This window comes from Dermacentor albipictus, chromosome 7 (genome assembly GCF_038994185.2).
Source record: "Dermacentor albipictus isolate Rhodes 1998 colony chromosome 7, USDA_Dalb.pri_finalv2, whole genome shotgun sequence".
Classification (NCBI taxonomy): Eukaryota; Metazoa; Arthropoda; class Arachnida; order Ixodida; family Ixodidae; genus Dermacentor; species Dermacentor albipictus.
Genome location: NC_091827.1, coordinates 8,333,533 through 8,355,487, shown reverse-complemented (window position 1 = coordinate 8,355,487; position 21,955 = coordinate 8,333,533). Strand labels below are relative to the sequence as shown.

The following is a 21,955-nucleotide window of genomic DNA, read 5'->3' as shown; positions in this document are numbered from 1 at the left end:
TGGAACGATCAGTTTTGAAGCTCTAAAGCGAAGATGGGGGCCGACAGTTGGAAACACACTGTGAGAGGAAGGTTGTATAAACAGGGGTAAAGTGACTCAAACAGACTAGCCGAAATTTCTGTAGGTAAACCTATCTTTGTCCTAGGTGGCCTTGTGATTCTTCGCGTTTTAGTTTTAACGGGTTAGTAGGACAAGGCCGCCCCTGACAAAGATAGCTTCACCTATCGAGACTTCGGCTTGCCTGTCTGAGACACTTTACCCCCGTTTATGAAATATTTATTCCACGGTTCTGGAGCTTGCAACTTTTCATCGGGGAAAGTTAGTTCTCCGAGGAAGGGCTTCAGGCATCGGCATTATGTATCCCTGGGGGCTATTCTACGTGTGTCCACCTATTGAACATGTCCATTTCGTCTGCTGCTGGAGTGCTGATTGGCTGGGGGCGCCTGTCTCCTTCTGACACGTACTCCAGCCCAGCCAATCAGAGCTCCAGCAGCTGAAGAAATGGACGTGTCTACTGCGTGGACACTTGCAGAATATCGCCCCTGGATAGCGAGTGCTTCCAATAAACGGAGATTGCCCGAAACGGGGCCCGGAGCAAGAAACACTCTCAAGGAAGCGCGAAAAAATGACTCCGACAGGGCGCGAACGACGGCGGCGGTAAAGAGCCCATCGGAGACCGTAGAAGAAAACTCATCGGCAATGAGCGAGAAGCGATTACGATAATGCGCGCCCAACACCGTCGCTGCCATCAGGACCGGCGAGGACACGAAAAAGAGCCTACCAGCGCAGGATAGGATTGGGCGGCCGGACGAAGGGAGATGCGAAGAGAGAAGGCAAGGCACCGGCACGCCAACTTGCCGAGGGAGATAAATGCAGAAACAAATAGGCGCAGCTGTAAAGAGGGCGAAGAGACGGCGGAAGAGCAGGAGAAGGAGGAGAGAAAGCTCGGTGCCGCGGATAAGCGCGACGCCGAGCAAGGGCACCGTAGTAGTCCTGCCGGTGGGCCGGAGTGGGGAGGTTGGACGAGCTCGGGGACAGTTATAAATAAGGAAACGGTTTCATAACCGGTATTCTCTCTCCCTCGCCGTTGACTGCTGTTCCAGCGGAGCGTGATGGCCTCCGGTTTCGAATGAAGGGGAACCCCTTGTGACGTCAACGGATAAGGCGGAGAAGGTGGGAATGATGGCGCGGGGGTGAGGAATGGCAGTCTCTCGTAAAGAAAGCGTGCCAACTGCGATTAAGGCGCGTAGTGGGCTGAGGGTGCGGGACAGTAATAAGTGTGCTATGAGGAAGAGAGGCCCGTGTGATCCTCTCTCTTCCTTCTCTCCTAGCAGTGCCCTCTCATTCTTTTTCTCGGTGGCTGCTCCCTTGCCCGAAGGCTCACCTTGACGGCACAGCGGCCACCGCTTTGCTTTGCCGGCCGGACCAGACTGCCTGGCGTTTTGGGACCTCCTACGTCACGGCCGTCGGCGAATGCGCCGTTCTTTCTTTCCGTAGCGCACGCTCTCCGTGCGACACTTTCGCTTTGTTGTTTGGTTTCCGTTCTCTGTCGGGCACGCTAGCTTGACTCGCTCGTCGTTTCCAGAATGGCTGCGAATGAGAGAGAGAGAGAGAGAAAGCGGAGGCGGGGGTACTGGCGTACGGGTTGGTACGAAAGCTTCTGGCGCGTCGACGGTGCCCCGACTCACTCGCACAGCGCTGCGGCAATGCGATTTTGTCGGAACTTATCACGCAAACACACTGGTCGCTGGGACGAGTCTATGACTCATGGATTACTGTCGGTGCTGATATTCCCGATCCGTCGTATTTAAGGGCTGTCGTTGCATATCGAACCCTACATCGAGACCAAGTGTCGGCACCAAAATCCTAACCAGCAAACCCAAGTACTGCCGCCGTTATTGCCGTGCGAAGTGGCACACACTTAATGTAATGGATTTGTCAGGAATATATGCGCTGTTGACGACTGAGTAAGTGTAAATTCTAAACTCTGAGGTGTAGAAGAGTACGGATTTGGGCTGGTTGGTTCATGATTACGAGCAGTAAACAGCGCTAATCAACAGGACGAAGGGAGGGACACAGACCACAGCGCTGAACGCGCGAGGTGTGAACGTGGAGACCCCGAGTATTGTCGCCTCCTATATCACGAAGGACTCTGTATGGTTATTGGCTCTAAAACTAACCAAACAACAAGCAAGCAATGTTGAGACACTCAGTTGAACGGCAATACACGCCATTACAGATGTTCGGTGTTCATAGTGCTCTTTCATAATCGCGAAACCAAGCAACGAGTCCGTGACATTGGGTAGTGTAAATGGACATGAACACCAGAACAGCAAGAAAAGAAGCACGACTTTCAACTAAAGTTTAGTAATAGATGGGTTGCAGTTTTATAGGCACTGACCTTCAGAACATAGATGACAAGAATAAAAGGAAGAAAAAAAAAACAAGATACGAGAATAGTGAAAGACTCGTGAAACTGGATAATGAAATGCAGGAAACACCTGCGAACAAGCGTGAGCAAACCGAGACAGCAAACGTGTTCTTGAAGTACAGCCTTCGAAATCGCTACACTTCATTCGAGGTAAACGACAGATAACGAATTTCAAATGATCAAACTCTCCTAATGTCTTGCGAACCGCTTACGCTGGACGGTAAAACACTACTGTCGTGCGCATAGCTGAAACTCCTTTCAAAAATAAAAAGAAAAGAGAGAAATAATTGAGAAGTTGATTCCCTAGGGCACCGTAACTTCTCGCCATCTGCAATCCGCAGCGACACATGCTTTAATATTAAAAATAACCGTATAATATTGCAACAGTGGACGCACACTATTAATCTTACGCTACAGCCTTCGAACCTGTGCGAATTATGGGATCGTTTTCTTGGACGCCAAAATCCAAAATTGCCAACCCTAAAGAAAAAGTAAAAAAGGAAAAAGTTGAAGTGACTAAAAATGTCCTGCGACATGGGCTTAGCGTCCGCAGCGGATTCTAAAAACCAGACCCTTAGAAAAAAATTAATTAAAAAAAAGATATCGCACACATCTTTTTCTCGGTACCATGACAGGCAGTGTGCTTACAGATGACTGCTCGTCCAAGCCCAGGAGTCTGATAACAGCTCGCCACAAACATCATTGTATATAGTTGCAACATACTGTCCTACCACTGACATACTCTTGTTTCCTCACGAGCAGCACGCAGTCGCTTTCTGAATCGGTGTTACAACTCGAGAGAAATTCCGTGGAACTCATTTGGTGTCTCTTCAACCGAGACAAAAGCGCACGTCGAGTCCCACAGCAGCGCTCGACGACGAAGCCGAACTGGAGCGAATCTGCTGACGTTTGCAAGGCGTGCACGTACCGGCATCACGGGCGCACGCTCCTTGTGCGAAAGAAGTGGAGGGAGGGAGGGGACACTCGAGGAAAAAATAGTCATTTTTCACGCGAACAATGCTATGTCCGAGCAGTTCGAAAGAAAGTACCCAGTCTGCAGGGGGCTTCTCTGCCAAGCTTGCAGCCCGTGTCACGCCTGTATCTGGGAGGACAGCGGTCAATTCCACTGCAACGGGCTATCGTAGCACATCCCCGTTGCACGTGGCACGCTGTCTGCGTCTTTTATTTTTCATAGGTCGTTTTGTTTTTCTTTCCTTTTGTTTAGTGCGCTAGCCTTTCACGCATTTTCTCGCTCAGGGTGGGCACAACGAGTGCGGCTCTCGGGCACACGCTCAAGGATTTGCCGCTGTTTGCGCACTGCCAGCCATAATTGTTGCTCAGCGCCGGCCTTCAGAAGTTGCCGCTTTGTGTGCGGGCCTTTGGCGGTGTTGGCGTGACTAGTTTGACGGACACCGCTTACGAGGACCAACCGTCGCGCAGGTATGGTCGCTTGCACATCGTTGAGGCGAAACAGGCGTAATAGAAATGAGCGCGTTCCCTATAGCGGGCACTTCGTTGTAAGTGAACTTGCTCCGTAAACTTTGCTCAGTCATAGAGATTTCTTGCGGAACCAGTTCGTAAATCCATTCAAGTTCCCTTTCAACATTAAAATTCAACCATCATCAAAATTGCATGAACAAAACTTAGTCCATGCTTTCCTCTCGGCTTCTTTCCTGCATTCCCCATTCTGCTCGCTCATTCCCGTTTCTCAGAACTGCACCAATTCGCCAGCATTATAATGAGCTAGTAATTCTATTATTACTGCTAACAATCATCACAGTAAAACGGTTATTTATCATGAGAAAGACAATAAAGAAATTATTTTTTTATATTTCGTTTTTATTCGGACATTTCAAGAAATGCCCACGAAAAAAGGCAAGAGGAGACAATCCTTCTACTGACTGTGCCCCCTCTTCGTGCTACACTTTGGACAGGTACACCAAACCAGAACACAAAACAAACAATACACTATGCACAGAACGAGAAGAAAGGGGGTTAACCGAGGGGCCCAATTTTTATTAATCACATCATGAGAAGCCAACAAGGACACAAAAGGAAACATAGGGGAAATTACTTCAACTTACCAGTTGAATTAAAGAAATGATAAATTAATGGCAACGAAAGTGGACGAAAAAACAACTTGCCGCAGGTGGGGAACGATCCCACGCCTTCGCATTACGCATCGCAAATGCGTGCCACGAAGAAATGAGAGGAAGGAATAGCTGCGAAACGCGAAACCTGCTGTCGGTGCTACTTCCGTACCACTATCAAGGTGATGCGCTGTCTCTTCGGGTTTGCGACAGGCAGCGCAGCTGCTTTCGATAAATTTATTTGAGTGTGCTGTTTTATGATGTGGGTGGGAGCGCAGTCACGTGGTATTTTTCATATTTCGTGAGGTATCTCTGCTGTCGGAAAAAATTGTACGCAATGAGTAAGTCGTTGAAAACGCCGTAGTTAGATGTCATTGAAATCTAACTGCATTGACACCAAAGTGTGAATGTCCATTGACAATTGGATAATTAGGACAGTATTTCTCTAATTAGATAAATAATTGCAATTGGAGAAATAAATCTCAGTAACAGCAAAAACACTACTGGCGGCTGGTGCAACACTACTGCTCTTCTTCTAAGTCTTGGTGCGTGACGGTTGGAGCATCCTGTATAATTCATTCAGTAACCGAAATGAGGCCAAGCCGAATTCACTTGAAATCAGAATCAACAGCAGTCATGCGCAGCAGCGCTTATACTCGGACTCACAGAAAAGAGAGAGAGAGAGAGGGGGGGGAGCTGCAGTTTCGCCGGAAAAGCGAAGCAGTATTAGTGATAGCCAAGTATGCGGCAATCAAGCTGTCATAGCTTGTTTCCAATTAACAGCAAACGCGGCGTCTTACTTGGGCCGGGGCTCGGCAGATAAGGCACTAACCCGATCACGTTTTTCTTTACTTCCTTTATTTCATCTTGGCAAACTCAGATGGAGCATGTTCTAGGGCGATGCTTTATGATGCGGGTCGGGGCGCATGCACATGGTATACTCCATATATCGCAGGGCTTACTTGCCATTCCTAAAAAAATCAATACGCAATTAGTACGTCACTGAAAATACTATAGTTACATGTTTCCTTGGCTGTGCCTTCAAATGCCTCATTGTAACTTTGATAGTTAGGATGGCACGTCTCGAGCTAGACAATTGATCATAATGACCTAATTAAATCTCATTAACTAAAAGTTTACTAGTAGCTTCTCCACTGCACCGGAATCAGTGTGCACTAGATTTTCTTCCAGTAGCGCATCGCTCTTGTTTAAAATCTTGGTGAATGATAGTTCATTGGGACACCTCTATATATTTATGACCTCTGCATGCAAGTGACTTATGTTTGCATCCCTAATAAATGTTATAAATTATTAGAAATGTCTTTTTTTCTCGTAAGTCGTTAGCATTGTGTGCTAGAAAAAGAAGCAATACTCAGACACATATCGCTCACGTGCATTTCACAAGCCGTTGATAAGACTGTGCCAAAGGGGTCACTGAAGTCGATAGGTTTTAAAGCGAAAGCTTTACTAACCGCGTCGAGCCGAGTTTCGCCGTCGCCAGTAATTTGACCGTCATTTGACCACAGCTGCGCTGTATCCCTGGCAACGCGTCACGTGACTCATTGCGCCGATCTCCGCCGCCGCCGCCGTTTCATACGTTAGCCGATCCAGAAGGTTGTGAAATGTCGGGCTGACCCGCGGCGGAGGCGAAGCAGGTGTTAAGCACTCCCCATACGTGGGCCGATCCAGAAGGTATTGAAATGCCGGGCTGACCCGCGACGGAGGTGCTGTCGCCATGAAAGGCCCCACATACACAGCTTCGCTGGTCATCCTTCTTCACAGAGTGGAAGGGCATTGAGTTTCAAAGCGATAGCTTTACTAACCGCGTCGGGTCCAATTTCGCCGTTGCCAGCAATTCGACCTTCATTTGACCGCAGCTGCGGCGTAGCCTTGGGAGAAACCTTTTATGTGGAATAGCGTCAAATATGGTGCGGGACAGGTTGATTATATAATTATATTATCCGTGGCGATTGCGTTTCCGTGTGTACGTTAGAATAATAAATACTTATATTTCATCTGCTTTTGCTGATGAAATATAAGAAATATAATATATGAAAAAGCGTTTTTATCTTGCTGCAATTAATTATTAAAGAGCTTCTTTTAAAAATTGTGTAGATATTGTTTCCAACGTGAGTGTAGAAAAGAGCATCAAAGAAAATGTCCCGGGTTTGCTTCTATCTCCTTTTCCATTTTAGTTGTAGACTCCTGTTAAATAAATTCGGTTGCTATATTTTATTGTCACTATACTTTTATTGTAATGACTTTTCATGTACCACATGTACATGTACCACATTTCATTTATATTCCTTGGTATTACTTGTCAAAACCACAATATCATTAGGAGGCACGCCATAGTGGGGGCAGGATTAATTTCTACCCACCTGGAGTTCTTTAACGTGCACCTAAATATAAGTACACGGTTGTTCTTGCATTTCGCCCATTTCGAAATGCGGCCGCCATGGCCGCGGGAATCGCACTCGCTTCCAAGGGCTTAACAGCGCAACAGCTTTTCTGAGACTATTTTAATTTCAAGTGCATTTCTCCACTTCGATAAAAATTGGTTCAGGGTCCCTTTGAATGGGCCATTCTTAGACGTACCTGTTGCAGAAACCCAGTGCCGGTAACTTCTGGGAGAATAACACGGGAAATGTAAAAAACTCGCACCTAGATCGTCTCCCTCCTCGTCATGCCATAAATAGATGTAATCGCATTATTAATGGATACCCGTAACATTGTCAACGCGTTGCGGTATTACGAGTTGAGTACGTATCTTGCATAAAAGAGCATCTGTATGGCCGCCTAATTGAGCTCGTACGCTTCTATTCTGTACTAAATAGACTCCGCCCATCTCATCACAGTTGGTGCACTATAGCCGAAAACTACGAGTTGCATAGCCAACCGCGAACGGAGGCTCACCCTCAAACGCGAGCGAATCACCCGGGCACTTAGGCACGTGCGCGCTTTAATATTAAACTTGGGACGCCCAGTGCGTGTGTTTCCGCTGCCCTTGACAACAGCTGCGACGTCGTTATCGTTGTTCCGTCACTTGTTACTTTTTCTACGTTTTGATTTTTATTCTTTTCATTTACCTCTACTCTGGAATTACTTTGCTTTCACGGAATTAGCGCAATAGCTCTCAGCTCCCACAGATGGCGCTGCAACCCTGCAGCAAAGCATAGGAAAACTGAGAGGGAAGTGCTTTTCGACGCGAGATCAGGACTCTTTATAATGAGTAGTTATAAAGCGAAGTAGACCAAGGAAGAAGAAGCATGAGCTTGCTCAGGTAAAGCTATAGGGAAACGGTGGAATATGTTTTATGAAGATATCTGCCAAGCTGTCGGTTTAGGCTCCTCTAGCCTCCTTGAAGCCCTTGGATTCGGGCTTAACAGGGGGAAAGGCAGTGTGTGTGTGTGTGTGTGTGTGTGTGTGTGTGTGTGTGTGTGTGTGTGTGTGTGTGTGTGTGTGTGTGTGTGTGTGTGTGTGTGTGTGTGTGTGTGTGTGTGTGTGTGTGTGTGTGTGTGTGTGTGTGTGTGTGTGTGTGTGTGTGTGTGTGTGTGTGTGTGTGTGTGTGTGTGTGTGTGTGTGTGTGTGTGTGTGTGTGTGTGTGTGTGTGTGTGTGTGTGTGTGTGTGTGTGTGTGTGTGTGTGTGTGTGTGTGTGTGTGTGTGTGTGTGTGTGTGTGTGTGTGTGTGTGTGTGTGTGTGTGTGTGTGTGTGTGTGTGTGTGTGTGTGTGTGTGTGTGTGTGTGTGTGTGTGTGTGTGTGTGTGTGTGTGTGTGTGTGTGTGTGTGTGTTTGTGTGTGTGTGTGTGTGTGTGTGTGTGTGTGTGTGCGCGTGCGCGCGCGCGTGTGTGTGTGTGTGTGTGTGTGTTAAATATAGGTATGAGATTAGGCGAAATAATAACAAGAGCTTTATGGCGCAACCCACCGCCCCGTTTCAAAGGGGACGCTTATACAATCCGTCCATCCATCCAAAAATTGATGAGCAGGTTTCTTCAGGCTGTGCGTGAGTGCGGCAGCCGCACCGATCACAAAAACGGTGTTGATGCATAGACGCCATAACGCGTTTGCGTCCAATATATGCCGAAATTGAAACTGGTTTAGTATCATAGTAAACTATTCAGGGTGCTCTGAGGCTCACCAGTAAGTAAAATAAAGCTTTCCAACGTCTAGAGTGTCATAGGACTTCCAGTTAACGTAAGAAAGGACAAGTAAGAAATCCCATGTCCATCACGGTTGTCTCTTAATCCAGTTCTCACGGCGTTTTTAACAGTTATGATCATGAATACATTGTTGCGCCAAAAATGAAAATAAAGACTTGGGAGGGAGAGTATGAAACGACAGATCGAGCGTTGCCTCCTCCTTTAGAGGTAGTTCCGAGCAAATGATTCGGCGTCGCAGTTAAAAAAATGCTTCGGTGTCGCAGTCAAAATCGTCCCGAACTGTAAGACGTGCTTTTTCAGGAAACTATTAACTGGAGCACCCATGTGTTTCGTAGTGCATTAGAGGTCGCATATACCCAAAGGTGATGCTAGTCAGAGAATTTGGTCTAAGTAGACATGACCACTATTCGGCTTCAATTCTGCAATTACATGAGCTCTAATGTTAGTAATTGAATGGTTACATAGCATATTTTTGGTAATTAGCGAGAATGCTGCTGAAAACTTTCTCACGGCTAAGTCCGCAGGGCTATTTACCGAATTAAAAGAACACCTAGTATACACGGCTGTTGGGGATGCACGAGGAATGTTTCATATTATCCTTGTCTTTCGTGTCCGAAGATTACCGGAACCAAGTGTAAGCAACGCAATATTGAATGTCCTATGCTGTACACGTAAACTAATGACTGATGTCTATGATGAGACTGTTTATATGAAACAGTTTTTTTTTTGTGGCAAATTTTCGCACTCAACGAACGGTTTAACCTCTTTTATAACTTACACTCTTCATTCGTCGCGTAGTCCTTAATCGTGTAGCCTGCTGTCAGACCCACTTGCAATTACTGCTAAGTAATTAAAGGAACAGGTTCAGATGGAAGAACTGTACTTCATATAGAACTCTTTAGGCCACCCATTAAAAGTCCAGCATTTATTTAGTCCAGTGCATTTTCAAATTGCGAAGCTATGTTCTACAATTTGGAATTTAATTTTGGTAATTACTTCCTCAATCGTGCTAGAATAACCGTACTACAGACCCTTTGCCTGTTGACTCCGAACTTTCGCTATGCTTACTTAGCAAAAGTACTTTGATCAAAATATGTATTTTAGTGTTCCACACAAAAGTTTAATATGAACGTGTTTAAAAGAGAATGAAACGCCCCGTTCAGACATATGCGGTCTGCTCCCCCCTAACATATAGACGAATAGGCTCTTCTTTAAACTGTGCTCCTATAGGTATAAGTCATCGCAATAGAAGTGCTTTCTGAGGACGTAAACATGTCCAGTGCTTGTAATGTATTTCCATGCATCTTTCGTCGCAGTTGTATCGCTGTGTTTCATTATGTCCTTAAGCGAGCACTAACAATATGTCCTGCTGCACTCTGGGCAGCACGCATTTAAGGCAGGCGAACGCGCGCATCGTCTGAGTGGTTGCCCCAGCCCACTTGGACGAGCCGAGCACTTAATTCAAGGCTAGCGGGAAAGAAACAAGCAGCGCTAATTTCACGTCGGGCGGAAGGCTAGGGTAGGGCGACTGCTTTAATGAGGCACAGGCAAGGGTAACGTGAGACGGGCGGGGTAAGAAGAGAGAAAAAAAGAGAAAGGACCACGTGAAGAGTCGACTGGAGGTGAGCGAGCGAGCGACCAGACGAACTCCTACTCCAAGCCTTCTTGCCGCTTCGGCTGTAGTTCTTCATCGGCGTACAATTTCGTTGTGCAGTAATGCGCGCTTCTCTGGGGATGTTTCGATCATTTTTATTACACTGTTCAAACGAAGCTTCCTTTCATATATCGACACCTGTGGTAGTTTATCGTCTTCCGATGACTACTTTTCATCGGCTAACAAATGTTAAACGTTATCGCTCGGCGCAGGACGCGCCTGCATGTACCGGAAATTTCTCCAATGTTATCGACGGTTTTATCCGTTGTCTGTTGTCAGCGGGCCTTGTGTAATCTGATGCTATGCGCCGTGCGACGTGAACTCTGTAGTACTTTCTGGAAGACACGTGGGCACCAGCGCTTGCTCTGGAACTTTCGATGACTCGTGCAAAAGCCTGCGCGCTTGACCCATAGAGCAGATTTCGACGATCACCAAGTGTGTTCGCTGCTATCGTTGTGCTTTGAGTGCAGCCTGTTTTTTGTGGGCACAAGCTCGCCCAATAAGAAGTTAAGCTAATCACAGCTTTGCTGCTTTTCACCGTCACTACTATGTGACATCTGGTGGAGGTGCTAGTGCGTTTATGTACCGAACGCCCCGCAGAGCCGCGATCCAAGCCCGACTACCGAGGACAACACCAATGTCGCCAAGGGCCAACGAGCAAGCCGTATGCTGCAAGGACTGCTACCGGAGTACGGACCTCTTCTCGAGAAGACCGCAGAAATCAAAGCCAAGTCGACAACCGCAATGGCAGCCCCAGCGTCCCCCATAGTGCGCTCAACAGCCCTGGGAGCCGCCGATCTTCCGCAGATCAACCTTCGAGGGTACGGAAAGACAGCTGGAGACGTATAAAAGGGTCGCTGCATTTACCAACGGAAACGGCCAAGACAAGCTGTGCCATGTCTTTTTGTCGTTGGAAAACGCTACCAGGACGTGGTTCGAGAATCTAGAAACCAGCTCAACAACGTTGGACCTGTTTCACCACGGCTTCTTAGAGACTTTCACGAGCGTCGCGTGGAAAGAGCGAGCGCAAGCTATGCAGGAATCCCGAGGGCAACTGCCCAATGAACGAGACCATCGCAATCTTCATGGAAGAGATGATTTCTCTTTACCGGCACGCCGACCCAGAAATGTGCAAAAGGAGAGAGGAGACAAAAGTGGCAGTGAAAGACAGGGAGGTTAGCCAGGTACCGCCTGGCTACCCTATGATGGGTACAGGGGTAAAGGGTATAAAAGCTGATAGAAGAACAGAACAGAAAAGAAAAGTTGATCGCACAATTCACAAGTCTTTCAGAACTTGAGCAGAGCATTTAAGGCCTTGAGTGTCGAAACCCGTCTGGAAGCTGCCTTGTGCGGCCAGTTGGGAGACGTATTAGAAAGTGTAAAGAAGAATGAGACGCCGAAAACGCAGACGCAACCACTAGTGCACGAATTTTTCGATAGCTGATTGTGTGTTCATCTTGGTGGAAGCGCTCACGACAACATAAAGTAGGAACGTAACCCACGCGCTTACTATCAACCTGTTTCTCCCATCCTGTCATCTGCGTTGTTTGCCATGTGGAATGACCGCCATTTTTCGTCATTCTTCAACTATTCGAAGTTGAACATTCGCCCGGGTAGAAAAATCCTGCAAATTAGACTAAAAACATTACCGCAAACCAAATAGCTTTACTATATCTCCCCGAAAGTTTCTGAGCACTTCTGACCTTCATAGGGGGCAACTTCGGGAAGTAACGGCAGTTCTTTTTTTTTCTTTTTGGTGTGGACTGCGTGATGAGAGGGGCGACCTAGATAAAGCCGTGCGACAGCTGCTGCTTGCAGCTAATTCCCACAGTCGCCCTTTATGGAGGAGTTGGAAAAACTCCGAAACTTTGTGGTTAAATCTAATTACCTACTTGCTTGTTTTTGATTACGTGGTCTGATTTCATTTCTTCATCTAGGACTTCTTCCGATGGCATCATTACTCGATGTTTAAAGCGCAGCGTAACCCGAAAAGTTTGGCAAGCGTTTAGACAGAAGTCGGCTAAGTATTTTCGTTGCTAAGCCCAGTATAACAAAATCATTAACGAAAAAGCTGAAGGTTGCATAGAAACTCGACAATCACGAACTGTGCCAGCCTTCGTCATCATTCGGTACGTCTGGCCTGTCGCTGAAATCCGAGTGGTCATTCGTTTCATGCTCGAATTTGCATGAAATTCGAATTAAAAGTGGGGCTGAAACGAAAAAGAAGTTGTCTCTTCATCAAATGTATGGCACAGGCGCACGTGTCTGCCCCTTTAATCAAGAGCCACACATGGCCGTCATTTTGTCTCTTCGTTCATTGCTTTATATAGCCTCTGACGTGTGCAGCAAAGTCAATCTGTGAAGCCAACTGCATAACACCCAGAGACACACTTAACAGAGCAATGCTGACTTCGTGATGCATACAGACAGTGCTTCAGACCACCGGTGAGTTCGCTCGTGTGCTTTTCACTTTATTCAACCTTCTGCCTCGATGCACATAATTACAGAAACGAATGGCACGGTCTCCAAAGCTGAAATCAACGGAGCATAACGTAGTCGCTGGGCTTCGTTGCGTGTAACACAACGCTCAGACATCCAGAGGCTCACTCATTTCACTCGTCAACTCTCGAACCTAAGGCCACCATGCACATAATTAGAGAAGCTAACTGTAAGAGGGTAATAGCGTGTGTAACAAAACTATAGAGAGAAAAGAAACTGAGTTGCAAAGCGAAATCGTTGGCTTCGTACCAGGCAACACTGCGTCGCACAATCACGTGGCCTGCGTGGAGGGCTGGGGAAGGGTGGTAGATGTAGTATATACGTCCGTAATTGTCTCCCTTCGGTTGGGAAACCTCGTCGTCCCATCCGGTGCAAGCCCCAAGAACAGTGATGCAATCTTGCCTTTTCGGCGAGATGACGATGATTATGAACGTCGGGCCCCGGCGAAGAAGGATTGCCGTTCCGTGTGCAGATGGCCCCGGTGTCTCATTGTGCCGAGCGTAAGCGAGACGAGCTACGTGCTGCATAAGACGAGCGAATAAGCAGCGGTCGCGAGCGGCATATTCTCCTCCCGGCCGTCGGCACGCATGTTCCATAGGGCACCCGTCGGATCACTTCGGAGACGCGGCCTTGCTTTGTCTTTTTTGATCCGGGAGAGCGGGGCACAGGCGGTTACGTGTAACTGCCTATGGAGTGGAGTGGGAGATAATGACGGCACGGCGCAGTCTGGGCCAACTGATTCTCCGAACTGCTTCTTTAACTCCTTGCCGGTTCCAGTCAGTGCTGCACGGGTACAAAATTACAATTGCTTTCTCTTAAACAGTGCCGCTGCCGTGAAACTTACTATCTCTCCTCCCGGGGTGCTGTCATTTGACAATGTCAACTTCAACCATGTTAGCGTTTTGAGCCAGACAGGAAGGCCGTATAGCACCCCTGTCAGTCAATCATACAGGGCAAGACGACGAATACGACAATATGGCGGTATTTGACAGTATCCAGATTCCACAATATATAGCAGCTTAAGTTTCTCTTCTATTCCTTGCTGAACCATACCTTGATTAATTGATGATTGAATTTAACGTTCCGAAGCAACAATGGTGCTAAGATGGACGCCGTAGAGGAGAACTCCAAAATAATTTTGAGCACCTGGCGTCCTTTATTGTGCCTATAAAGTAACTAAACCGGCGTGTATCCATTGCACAGACATCGAGATGCAGCAGCAGAACGCTGCAGGCACTGAGCACTGCGTATGGGCGATCAGCGCCTTTTTTAGGATAGCTGAGGAATGGGACATATGAATGAACAGAACAGTTGAGCAAAACAAAACGGCTTATTATTCATAACCAAAGAGAATACGGTACACATCAGAACAACACTGTTGGAAACGAGCACTGAGAGTTGTGTAGTGGGTCGCTATATTACGCAGTGTTGCGTCGAAAAAATTGTGAAGAAAGTCATGCATGCGCAGGTATACATATATTGACAGCTAGAAATTCAACGATAAGTTGGAAAAATCTCTTTACATGATATGGTTTAACAGGGAGAAAATGTGCTGTGTAAAAGTTGTGTATGCGTTAAAAGCGAAGAAAATAGTCTATATAAGAAAGTAGTTTCAAATAATACAATCTTTGAAATTTATTATTAAATTATTAACACATGTATGCGAGGCAGGGTTAGTATTTTTATAGAAATTGAAGAAGAATGGCGTGAGAAAACGAAAAGAACAAAAGAAAGAACGAAGCAAGGAACCTGCACATTTCTAGTACCACATTATGTTTATGCCTGCTGGGAGATTCCGCACTGAACGAGCCCGAAGCGCGATATCGGGTTAGGACATCCGTTTAAACAATCCAAAGGTTGTCCTCGTCTCTTATCTGCCTTATTTCCCACTTCCCCTTTTCAATTCAACTTCGATCCTAACCACCTCGGCGTCTTCGCTTGTGAGCGACTGCCCATCGTTCAGCACTTTGCCATTTTTTGCTCTTTGAATCGAACGCTGCCGCCTTTCCCGAAACCCGATGGGACTTAATTGGCCAGCACTGCACTGCGGCGGAGCTTCGGAACCGGAACAGCGCGCCGCTGAAGATTCGCCTTGAGGGAAGCTAGCCCCAGAGACCAGCCAAACTTGTTCAGGGGCATTTAAGGAACACTCGTAGCAGAGCTGGTGCACAATAACTAAAGAAAGGTATTAATAAAATAAAACAATAGTCCAAAATAAAACTAGCGCAGCAACAACAAGAAAAGGAGTCTCCGCAGAACATGCACGCTCAAACCGACAACGAACAGAAAAGTGCCGGCGAAAGCTGTGCGCCAGCTGGCACGACCAGAGCTTATTTGGAGAGCTAACGAGTGTGCACGAGAGGACGACGAAAAGCAAGTGGTGGGATAAGGGAAAGGGGCGCGGAGGGACCGCGAAAGGATGGCCGTGAGGAGGAGAGTATGATCTGAGGGAGTAGGAGAGCGAGATGGCAGGGCGCATGAGGGACGTTGCCAAGCAGAGGCTACAAGTGCGCGTTTGTTGGAGTGGCTGTGAGAGGGAAAACCGAATATCAAGCGGAAGGAATATTGGAGTGGGGAAGCAGGAAAGGGTGGTGATACGACTTTCTAGAGAATTGGGGACAGACATAAGACGATTTACACAGGGCGGTGTTGGGGAGAACTGTAAGTGTGCGTCTGCTGGCGAGTTGAAGGCACTACAAGAAAAACCGAAAAGGGACTGACACAAGATATGGGGGAAAAGCATGAAAGAAAGTAGGAGAGAGGGCGGGTTGGTTTGTGGGAATTCGGGAGAGGAATGGTATTCCAGGGAAGGGACGTCGTTGGGTAGGGGGCCACAAGTGTGCGTCTGGCGCCAAGTGAAAGACGCAATAAGAAACAAACCGCAGCACAATTTCTAAAGAAGAGGACGAAGCGCGCCGCGGGTTCCGGAACGTGCGCATGGCCTATATGCAAATGGCAATTGTGAATTCGATTGCAGGGACGTTTACTCCTCTTGCGAGCTGTTCTTTTATTTACGCTCGGGGGAAGTTGATGTGACGTGTACTTTACTTTTGTTGCTTAAGTGGGGGGTATAGTAATACAGTAGTACCCTGCAATGCATGTTTCTCAACTCTCGCTTGATCCTGATATCCATGCAGTTTTGGGGTGTTTTTCTTTTGTTTAATTGCTAACGTTGATCTCCCCCTTATTTCCCCTCGTGCTGCTCTTTTCTTGAGCAAGTTCTCCTTTTCTCCATAGAATCCTCATCTCCACTTGTTATCCTGTTTCTTGCCTTAGTACAGGTTCGGCTGTTGCCCGCGCCAGTTTTCTTTCTCCTTGTCTTCTTTTTTAAATTTTGTGATGCCTGAACAAAACTTGTACGGGCTTCGGTCTCGTAGGCAGTGAAGCTAGTCAGCAGTCGTTTTCCTACTCCTCTCTTTAAGAGAATACCGTTTTAGCTTTCTCGTTGGTCGGTTTACCATAGGCGATCCTTAGTTTCTTCTCTCGCCATGGGCTCTTCATGGTCGATCGCCTAAGGAATCGAGGGAAACGAGCGAAAGAATGAAGTATATTAGAAGGAAAGAAAGCCGAAGAAAGAGTTCCGCGGAGAAAAAAAGTTGCTTCGTTAGTTTCTGCTAGCCCGAGTTGCTGCAAATGAAGCTGGGAAAACAAGACAAAGGAAAATTTAAGGAAGAGGGAGAGAAGGGGAAATGCCTGAAACAGAAGCGAGGCACATGCCGTTCATGAATAATTCATTTGCAGTGCTTTTAGCGGTCTGCCGTTGTACGAAGCTCTTTCTTACGCGCGCTCCTTCCTCTCGTGCAGAAAACCTCTGCGGACCTTCGCACACTGCTGTTCTTTCGCTATCGCGTGCTTCGCTGTGCCATGTAACCATTTAAAGAATCTTTGTTTCTCCGAAGAAAATGCAGCCCTATAGTGCCTTGTTTATCTTCATCTTTTCTCTTTTTTACCTTAACCGTCCATTTAATCTTGCCTAACTCCTTGTATCCGCGGGGTTGTTGTGTAGACTGTGCGATGCCAGCCGGAACACGCACGACACTCGCAACTCGCTCGCGATGTCTTCACACGAGCGACCCAACTTCGATGGCCAATCCTAGTTGGTGGGCCTCCGTCTGCGCCGATCACAATCCAACCATAACTTACAAAATAAATAGAATAATAATAAAAATAAGCATCAGCACGAAGTTGCATGCAGCTGAGTAGAAGGCTGGTGTCAAGTTAGTTGGGTTTTCATCGTGTGTCGACATGCCCTTCCCCCAAGTGCGTTTTGTGTACCGTTTCCCATCACTATCAGGCCAAGGAAAGAAATAAAGAAAGAAAGAAAGGAAGAAAGCAAGCAAGAAAGAAAGAAAGAAAGAAAGAAAGAAAGAAAGAAAGAAAGAAAGAAAGAAAGGAAAACGCGTGCCCAAGTTAAGCAACACGTTGCGTCTCAAGTACGGAAAACTCCAGTGTCCATATGACGGAATTTCTTTCCAATACATAGTTCACTTTTCGTGCAAGTAGTCCATCTATGAGAAAATGACACAAATGGCAACTAATCAGACTGGATGATAAAAGGCACCTGTCGTTTACCTAGTCTTATGTCTCGTCTTTTTTTGTCTCATTTCTGCTAAGATGAACCTATACCAACTAGGCCCACAGTAAGTACGGCTGGTGCAAGTAGTGTTTCATTGCATGACCTTAAGTTCATTTGCTTGCTTTTTATCCTTGTATTTCTTGTCTAACGTGGAATAATAAACGCAAACTTTAGGCGGGAGAGTGAGACAGGCAAAGGACATGCGCTAATTTCTTGCTTACACTTTATATAAAATTTCGCTTAAGTATTTATGAAGCAGCAAGCCCTGAATGCAGCGCGACCGAAATTATCAGTCTTCTTTAATTTTTTTTTTACTGATTCACTGATAAATTTTACGCCTCCACTCTGCATGTGCCTGATATCGAGAATAACTGCAGGAGAAGGGTGCGGACTTACATTGAACTCCGCAACGTGCACCGAAGCATGAGTGTTTTCGCATTCAACCACAATGGCGCAATGCGACCGTCGTGGCCTCGTCGTCGCGACCGTCATGGCCTCGTATTCAGCAGCGGGGTGCCGTAAGCGCTGCACGACCACGGTTGTTGTGACGGAGAATAACGGCGGACAGATGCTGTTGGAACCCGTTCGTAATTCAAATACAGCGCCAGAAAAGACCGGACTGGGAACGACTAAAGAGGCCACAAGAGCGTTCACTCACAATTGACTTTTATTTCTGGAGGCAGGAACATAATAACCCTGTGAACTAATCCAGTTTAGACACATAAAATTAAAAATAAAAAGAACCGCTCTTCACAAGGGGGACATAGGCGTCTACCCCTCAACTCGATTCTTGCGCAGACGCTTTATCTTTTCGTCCGAAAAGGATACACAAACCCGGCTAATAACATAAAGCACTCGTTGTAATGTTCGAAACGAATAATACCTGAAAGACTTGATTTTTATTTTGTTTTTTTTTGTTAATTACAAGTAGAAACACAGAAGCAAAGAGACAACAAAGCCAGATAAATCACAGGCGACATTGACGATTGCTTTTAATTAGCATGCACAAATGTTAAGGTACAGGACAATGAAAGTAGATGAAAATCCTATGCCTTCTCTGGCCTTACTTTCTTTCCATTCTATCCTTGTAACATTCGCACGCCTATTTGTAACACATTTGTCGAGCGGCATACCAAAGGGACGGGTTCCTTCTTCTTTTTCTAAATATTTTATTGCCCTCAGCGTCTTTCCCCCTCCTGAGATACACGCAAGGCGCTGGACGCGATGGGAACCGCGTGAGCCTCTCTCGATGTCCGCGTCCTCCACCCGAAGCCGCATCGCCGACCTCACGTTTGTGGTATTCGCTTTCACGTAATAACGGTCGCGAACCGATTGGTTCCAGTCGGGGCCTTTTTTCTTTTGCGCCAGCTCGCCACAGAGCGTGACCGCAAAGGGCGAGGGTGTGCGAGGGGCAGTAGAACTTGTGGCTCCCTCCCGTCGTGGCTGCCTTGCTTCCTTTCTCTAGTTGTTATCACACACGCTCTCTCTCTCTCTCTTCTTTTCTGTTTCACTTCTTATTGCTTTTCATGGTGTATTCTCGCCCTCTGCTCTCTCAGTGCGCAGTCTACGGCGCCCGATAGCGTGCTAAGGCCCCTATGTCTGTGCGCAGAACGAAGTAGTCCTCGGGCGAGGCAGTTTATTCACGACAGCCTAAGGTATAGCGTATCGAAAGCGTATACTACTAGGCTTTTAAAGCGGAAGATTGCTTTCTTTCCTGGATTTCATGGGGCTGTCTGGGTGTAGTGTGCTGTGTGGTCGATCGCTATCTCGGCGGATGTATTTGGGCATATATATATGCCAACGTTATCAGAACTTACCAGCGAAGTGGTATTTGTAGAACGACCAAGTATGCCGATATTAATTTTATTAAGTATTATAATTTCCGGCATATAACGTCAACAAATAATGTCGGCGCACGCGTATCTGTAAAGCATATTGGTCTGTTAATAGAATTCAGAAATATACTTAGCGGATTCTAGGAAATACCTTATTTTCTTTGATTTATACACTAAGTATGTGCGCATGCCCGTTTTTGGCGGATCCTCCTAAAGGCGCACGTCCCACTACGATCCCTACATGAAACCTGACCATTTCATGCCGACTCACAGATATCTTTAGAGTGATTTGTTAACACAATAGCGAATTCTATTTAACGGATTCTCCTATTTACATTACTTCATTTTTATTTCCCCATTCTTTATTTAGCCCTTTGGTTCGCGCTCACGCCAGCGTTATGACTGAGTGTTCGCTGCCACCGAGTGGTGTCTGCTCATATTTGGCTTTGCGCGCCTATAACGTAAAACTTGTTAGTTTAATAGTAAGTGAATGCTTACTTCAAGTTATACGGCCGGTAAAACAACAAACCTTACTTCTTGTGGTTGTCTAATACATTGCTAACCCTCTCAATGCTACAGGTTGCCGGCTGAATGGCGTCATTTTTTTGTAATAATACATAAGTTTCGATACTGTGGACTCGGCGGCACCGTACGGCACACGATGCTGAATTTCGTGTTCTGCTTTGTACAGGTGTTCCTGTGGTTACCTGGATCCGCCCATGACTGTTCCTTGCCACCGGCTGACTACACATTCCGTTCATGTACAGAGTCACCAACAGCATTGTGTCTGCACAATCACGTGTGGTCAACTGATGCATCCGTTTTCCCACCGAAAGCACCGCCGCAAGAGGACAACTGCGCAGGGCTGCCCAAACTGGACATCTCGTTCTGCGCACGACCCAGGCGAATTACGTCATCAGATGGGCATAAAAAGACGGATCGACCGGCTGCACCTTTCAGTGGACTCGGCGGCACCGTACGGCACACGATGCTGAATTTCGTGTTCTGCTTTGTACAGGTGTTCCTGTGGTTACCTGGATCCGCCCATGACTGTTCCTTGCCACCGGCTGACTACTCATTCCGTTCATGTACAGAGTCACCAACAGCATTGTGTCTGCAAAATCACGTGTGGTCAACTGATGCATCCGTTTTCCCACCGAAAGCACCGCCGCAAGAGGACAACTGCGCAGGGCTGCCCAAACTGGACATCTCGTTCTGCGCACGACCCAGGCGAATTACGTCATCAGATGGGCATAAAAAGACGGATCGACCGGCTGCACCTTTCAGTGGACTCGGCGGCACCGTACGGCACACGATGCTGAATTTCGTGTTCTGCTTTGTACAGGTTGGTGAGAAACAATTTTGTAGTAGTCCTTTTAGAAGTAACTGTGTTGGATTGCTGGTGCTGCCGTGTCCCCACTGCTTGTTCCAGTGTTGTGTTGACCTATCTCGTGTTATTTTCGTCTTATTAAAGCTTAGTGGTGACATTGAAGAGAACCCAGGGCCCGATCAAGACAAACTGGATGCGATCTTAAGTGCTGTTACCGCAATTAAGACATCACAACATCAGTTAGAGTCAGGTCTACTGAGTGTCCAAGTCAGGCTTACGGAAATAGAGACAAATCTTGCTTCCCTCCAGCTTTATAATAATAAGGTTCTAAAATGCGAGGAAGCTATTAACACTATGAATCGCGAGATGGCTCGGTTAAGCAATAAATTAGAAGACCTGGAAAACAGAAGTCGTCGGAACAATTTAATCATATATGGTCTCAAAGAGGGAGACAACGAAAGCCCGGCAATTTTGGAAAAACGCGTGATACATGACATTTTCAAAGACATTCTTGCAGTTGAAGTTAAATCTATTGAACGGATTCATCGTATTGGCAAGAAACGTACTGCACGTGAACGCCCAGTAATCCTTCGTTTTTTCGATTTCACTGAGAAAATGTCAGTTCTTCGAAACTGTTCCAAGTTGCAAGGCGAAAAGATATCTATCTCGGAAGACTTCTCACCAGCAGTATGGGAAATGCGCCGGAAACTATGGCATTCATCCCAAGAAAATCGTACCAGAGGAGACAAGGTCAAGCTTATATTTGATAAATTGAGGATAAACGGCGATCTGTATGCTTGGGATAGCACTGAAAATAAGGACACTCGTGAAGCGCGAAAGCCGTATGGCTTATGAAAACAGCCACTCCAGCTCATGACAAAATTCACCTCAACTCTCGCTATTATGTTTGAATGCAAGAAGCGTTGTCAATAAAACCGAAAAATTGGAAGAAATGGCGCTGGTATACAACCCCGATATAATTGTCATCACTGAAACCTGGTTGCATTCTCACATTGACGATTCAGAGGTGCTTCCCAATTCCTATTCTATCGTTCGTTTCGACCGCGATGGCCGGGGAGGGGGCGTTGCCATAGCTATTAAAGAAGGCTTATCATTTAAGAAAGACGAAGGAATACCCAATCACGAAAGTGTGTGGTGCAGTATCACTATCAATGGAATGTCAGTGTTCGTTGGCGGCATATACCGACGACCAAATGCGCCAACTGACTATCTTGCTGAATTGCACGACTTTCTGTGCCGTAAAATTAACGAGCGTACTAAGCTAATCTTAGTCGGAGACTTCAACTTAACTGGGATTGACTGGGGAAATCTGACCATTAGTGGAAACGAGCACAATAGTTGTGAAATGCTTCTGAATAT

At 46.6% G+C, this 21,955-nt stretch overlaps 1 protein-coding gene and 1 long non-coding RNA gene across 4 annotated transcripts in view; one reads left to right on the top strand and one right to left on the bottom strand.

Annotated features, from left to right (window-relative positions):
• The window catches only part of LOC139047679 (uncharacterized), a 149,136-nt gene that overhangs the window by 79,432 nt on the left and 47,749 nt on the right, over nt 1-21,955 (bottom strand). The gene's annotated exons all lie outside the window — the stretch shown is intronic.
• The window catches only part of LOC139047678 (uncharacterized), a 347,910-nt gene continuing 345,816 nt past the window's right edge, over nt 19,862-21,955 (top strand). For 2 of the 3 annotated variants that reach the window (XR_011507321.1, XM_070521589.1), the window contains exon 1: nt 19,862-20,590. Coding sequence is in view for 2 of the 3 variants with exons in the window: in XM_070521589.1 (XP_070377690.1) it covers nt 19,907-20,590 (684 nt within the window). In the remaining variant the exon portion in view is untranslated. The remainder of the gene's footprint in view (nt 20,591-21,955) is intronic. The other variant, XM_070521590.1, reaches the window with a different exon arrangement.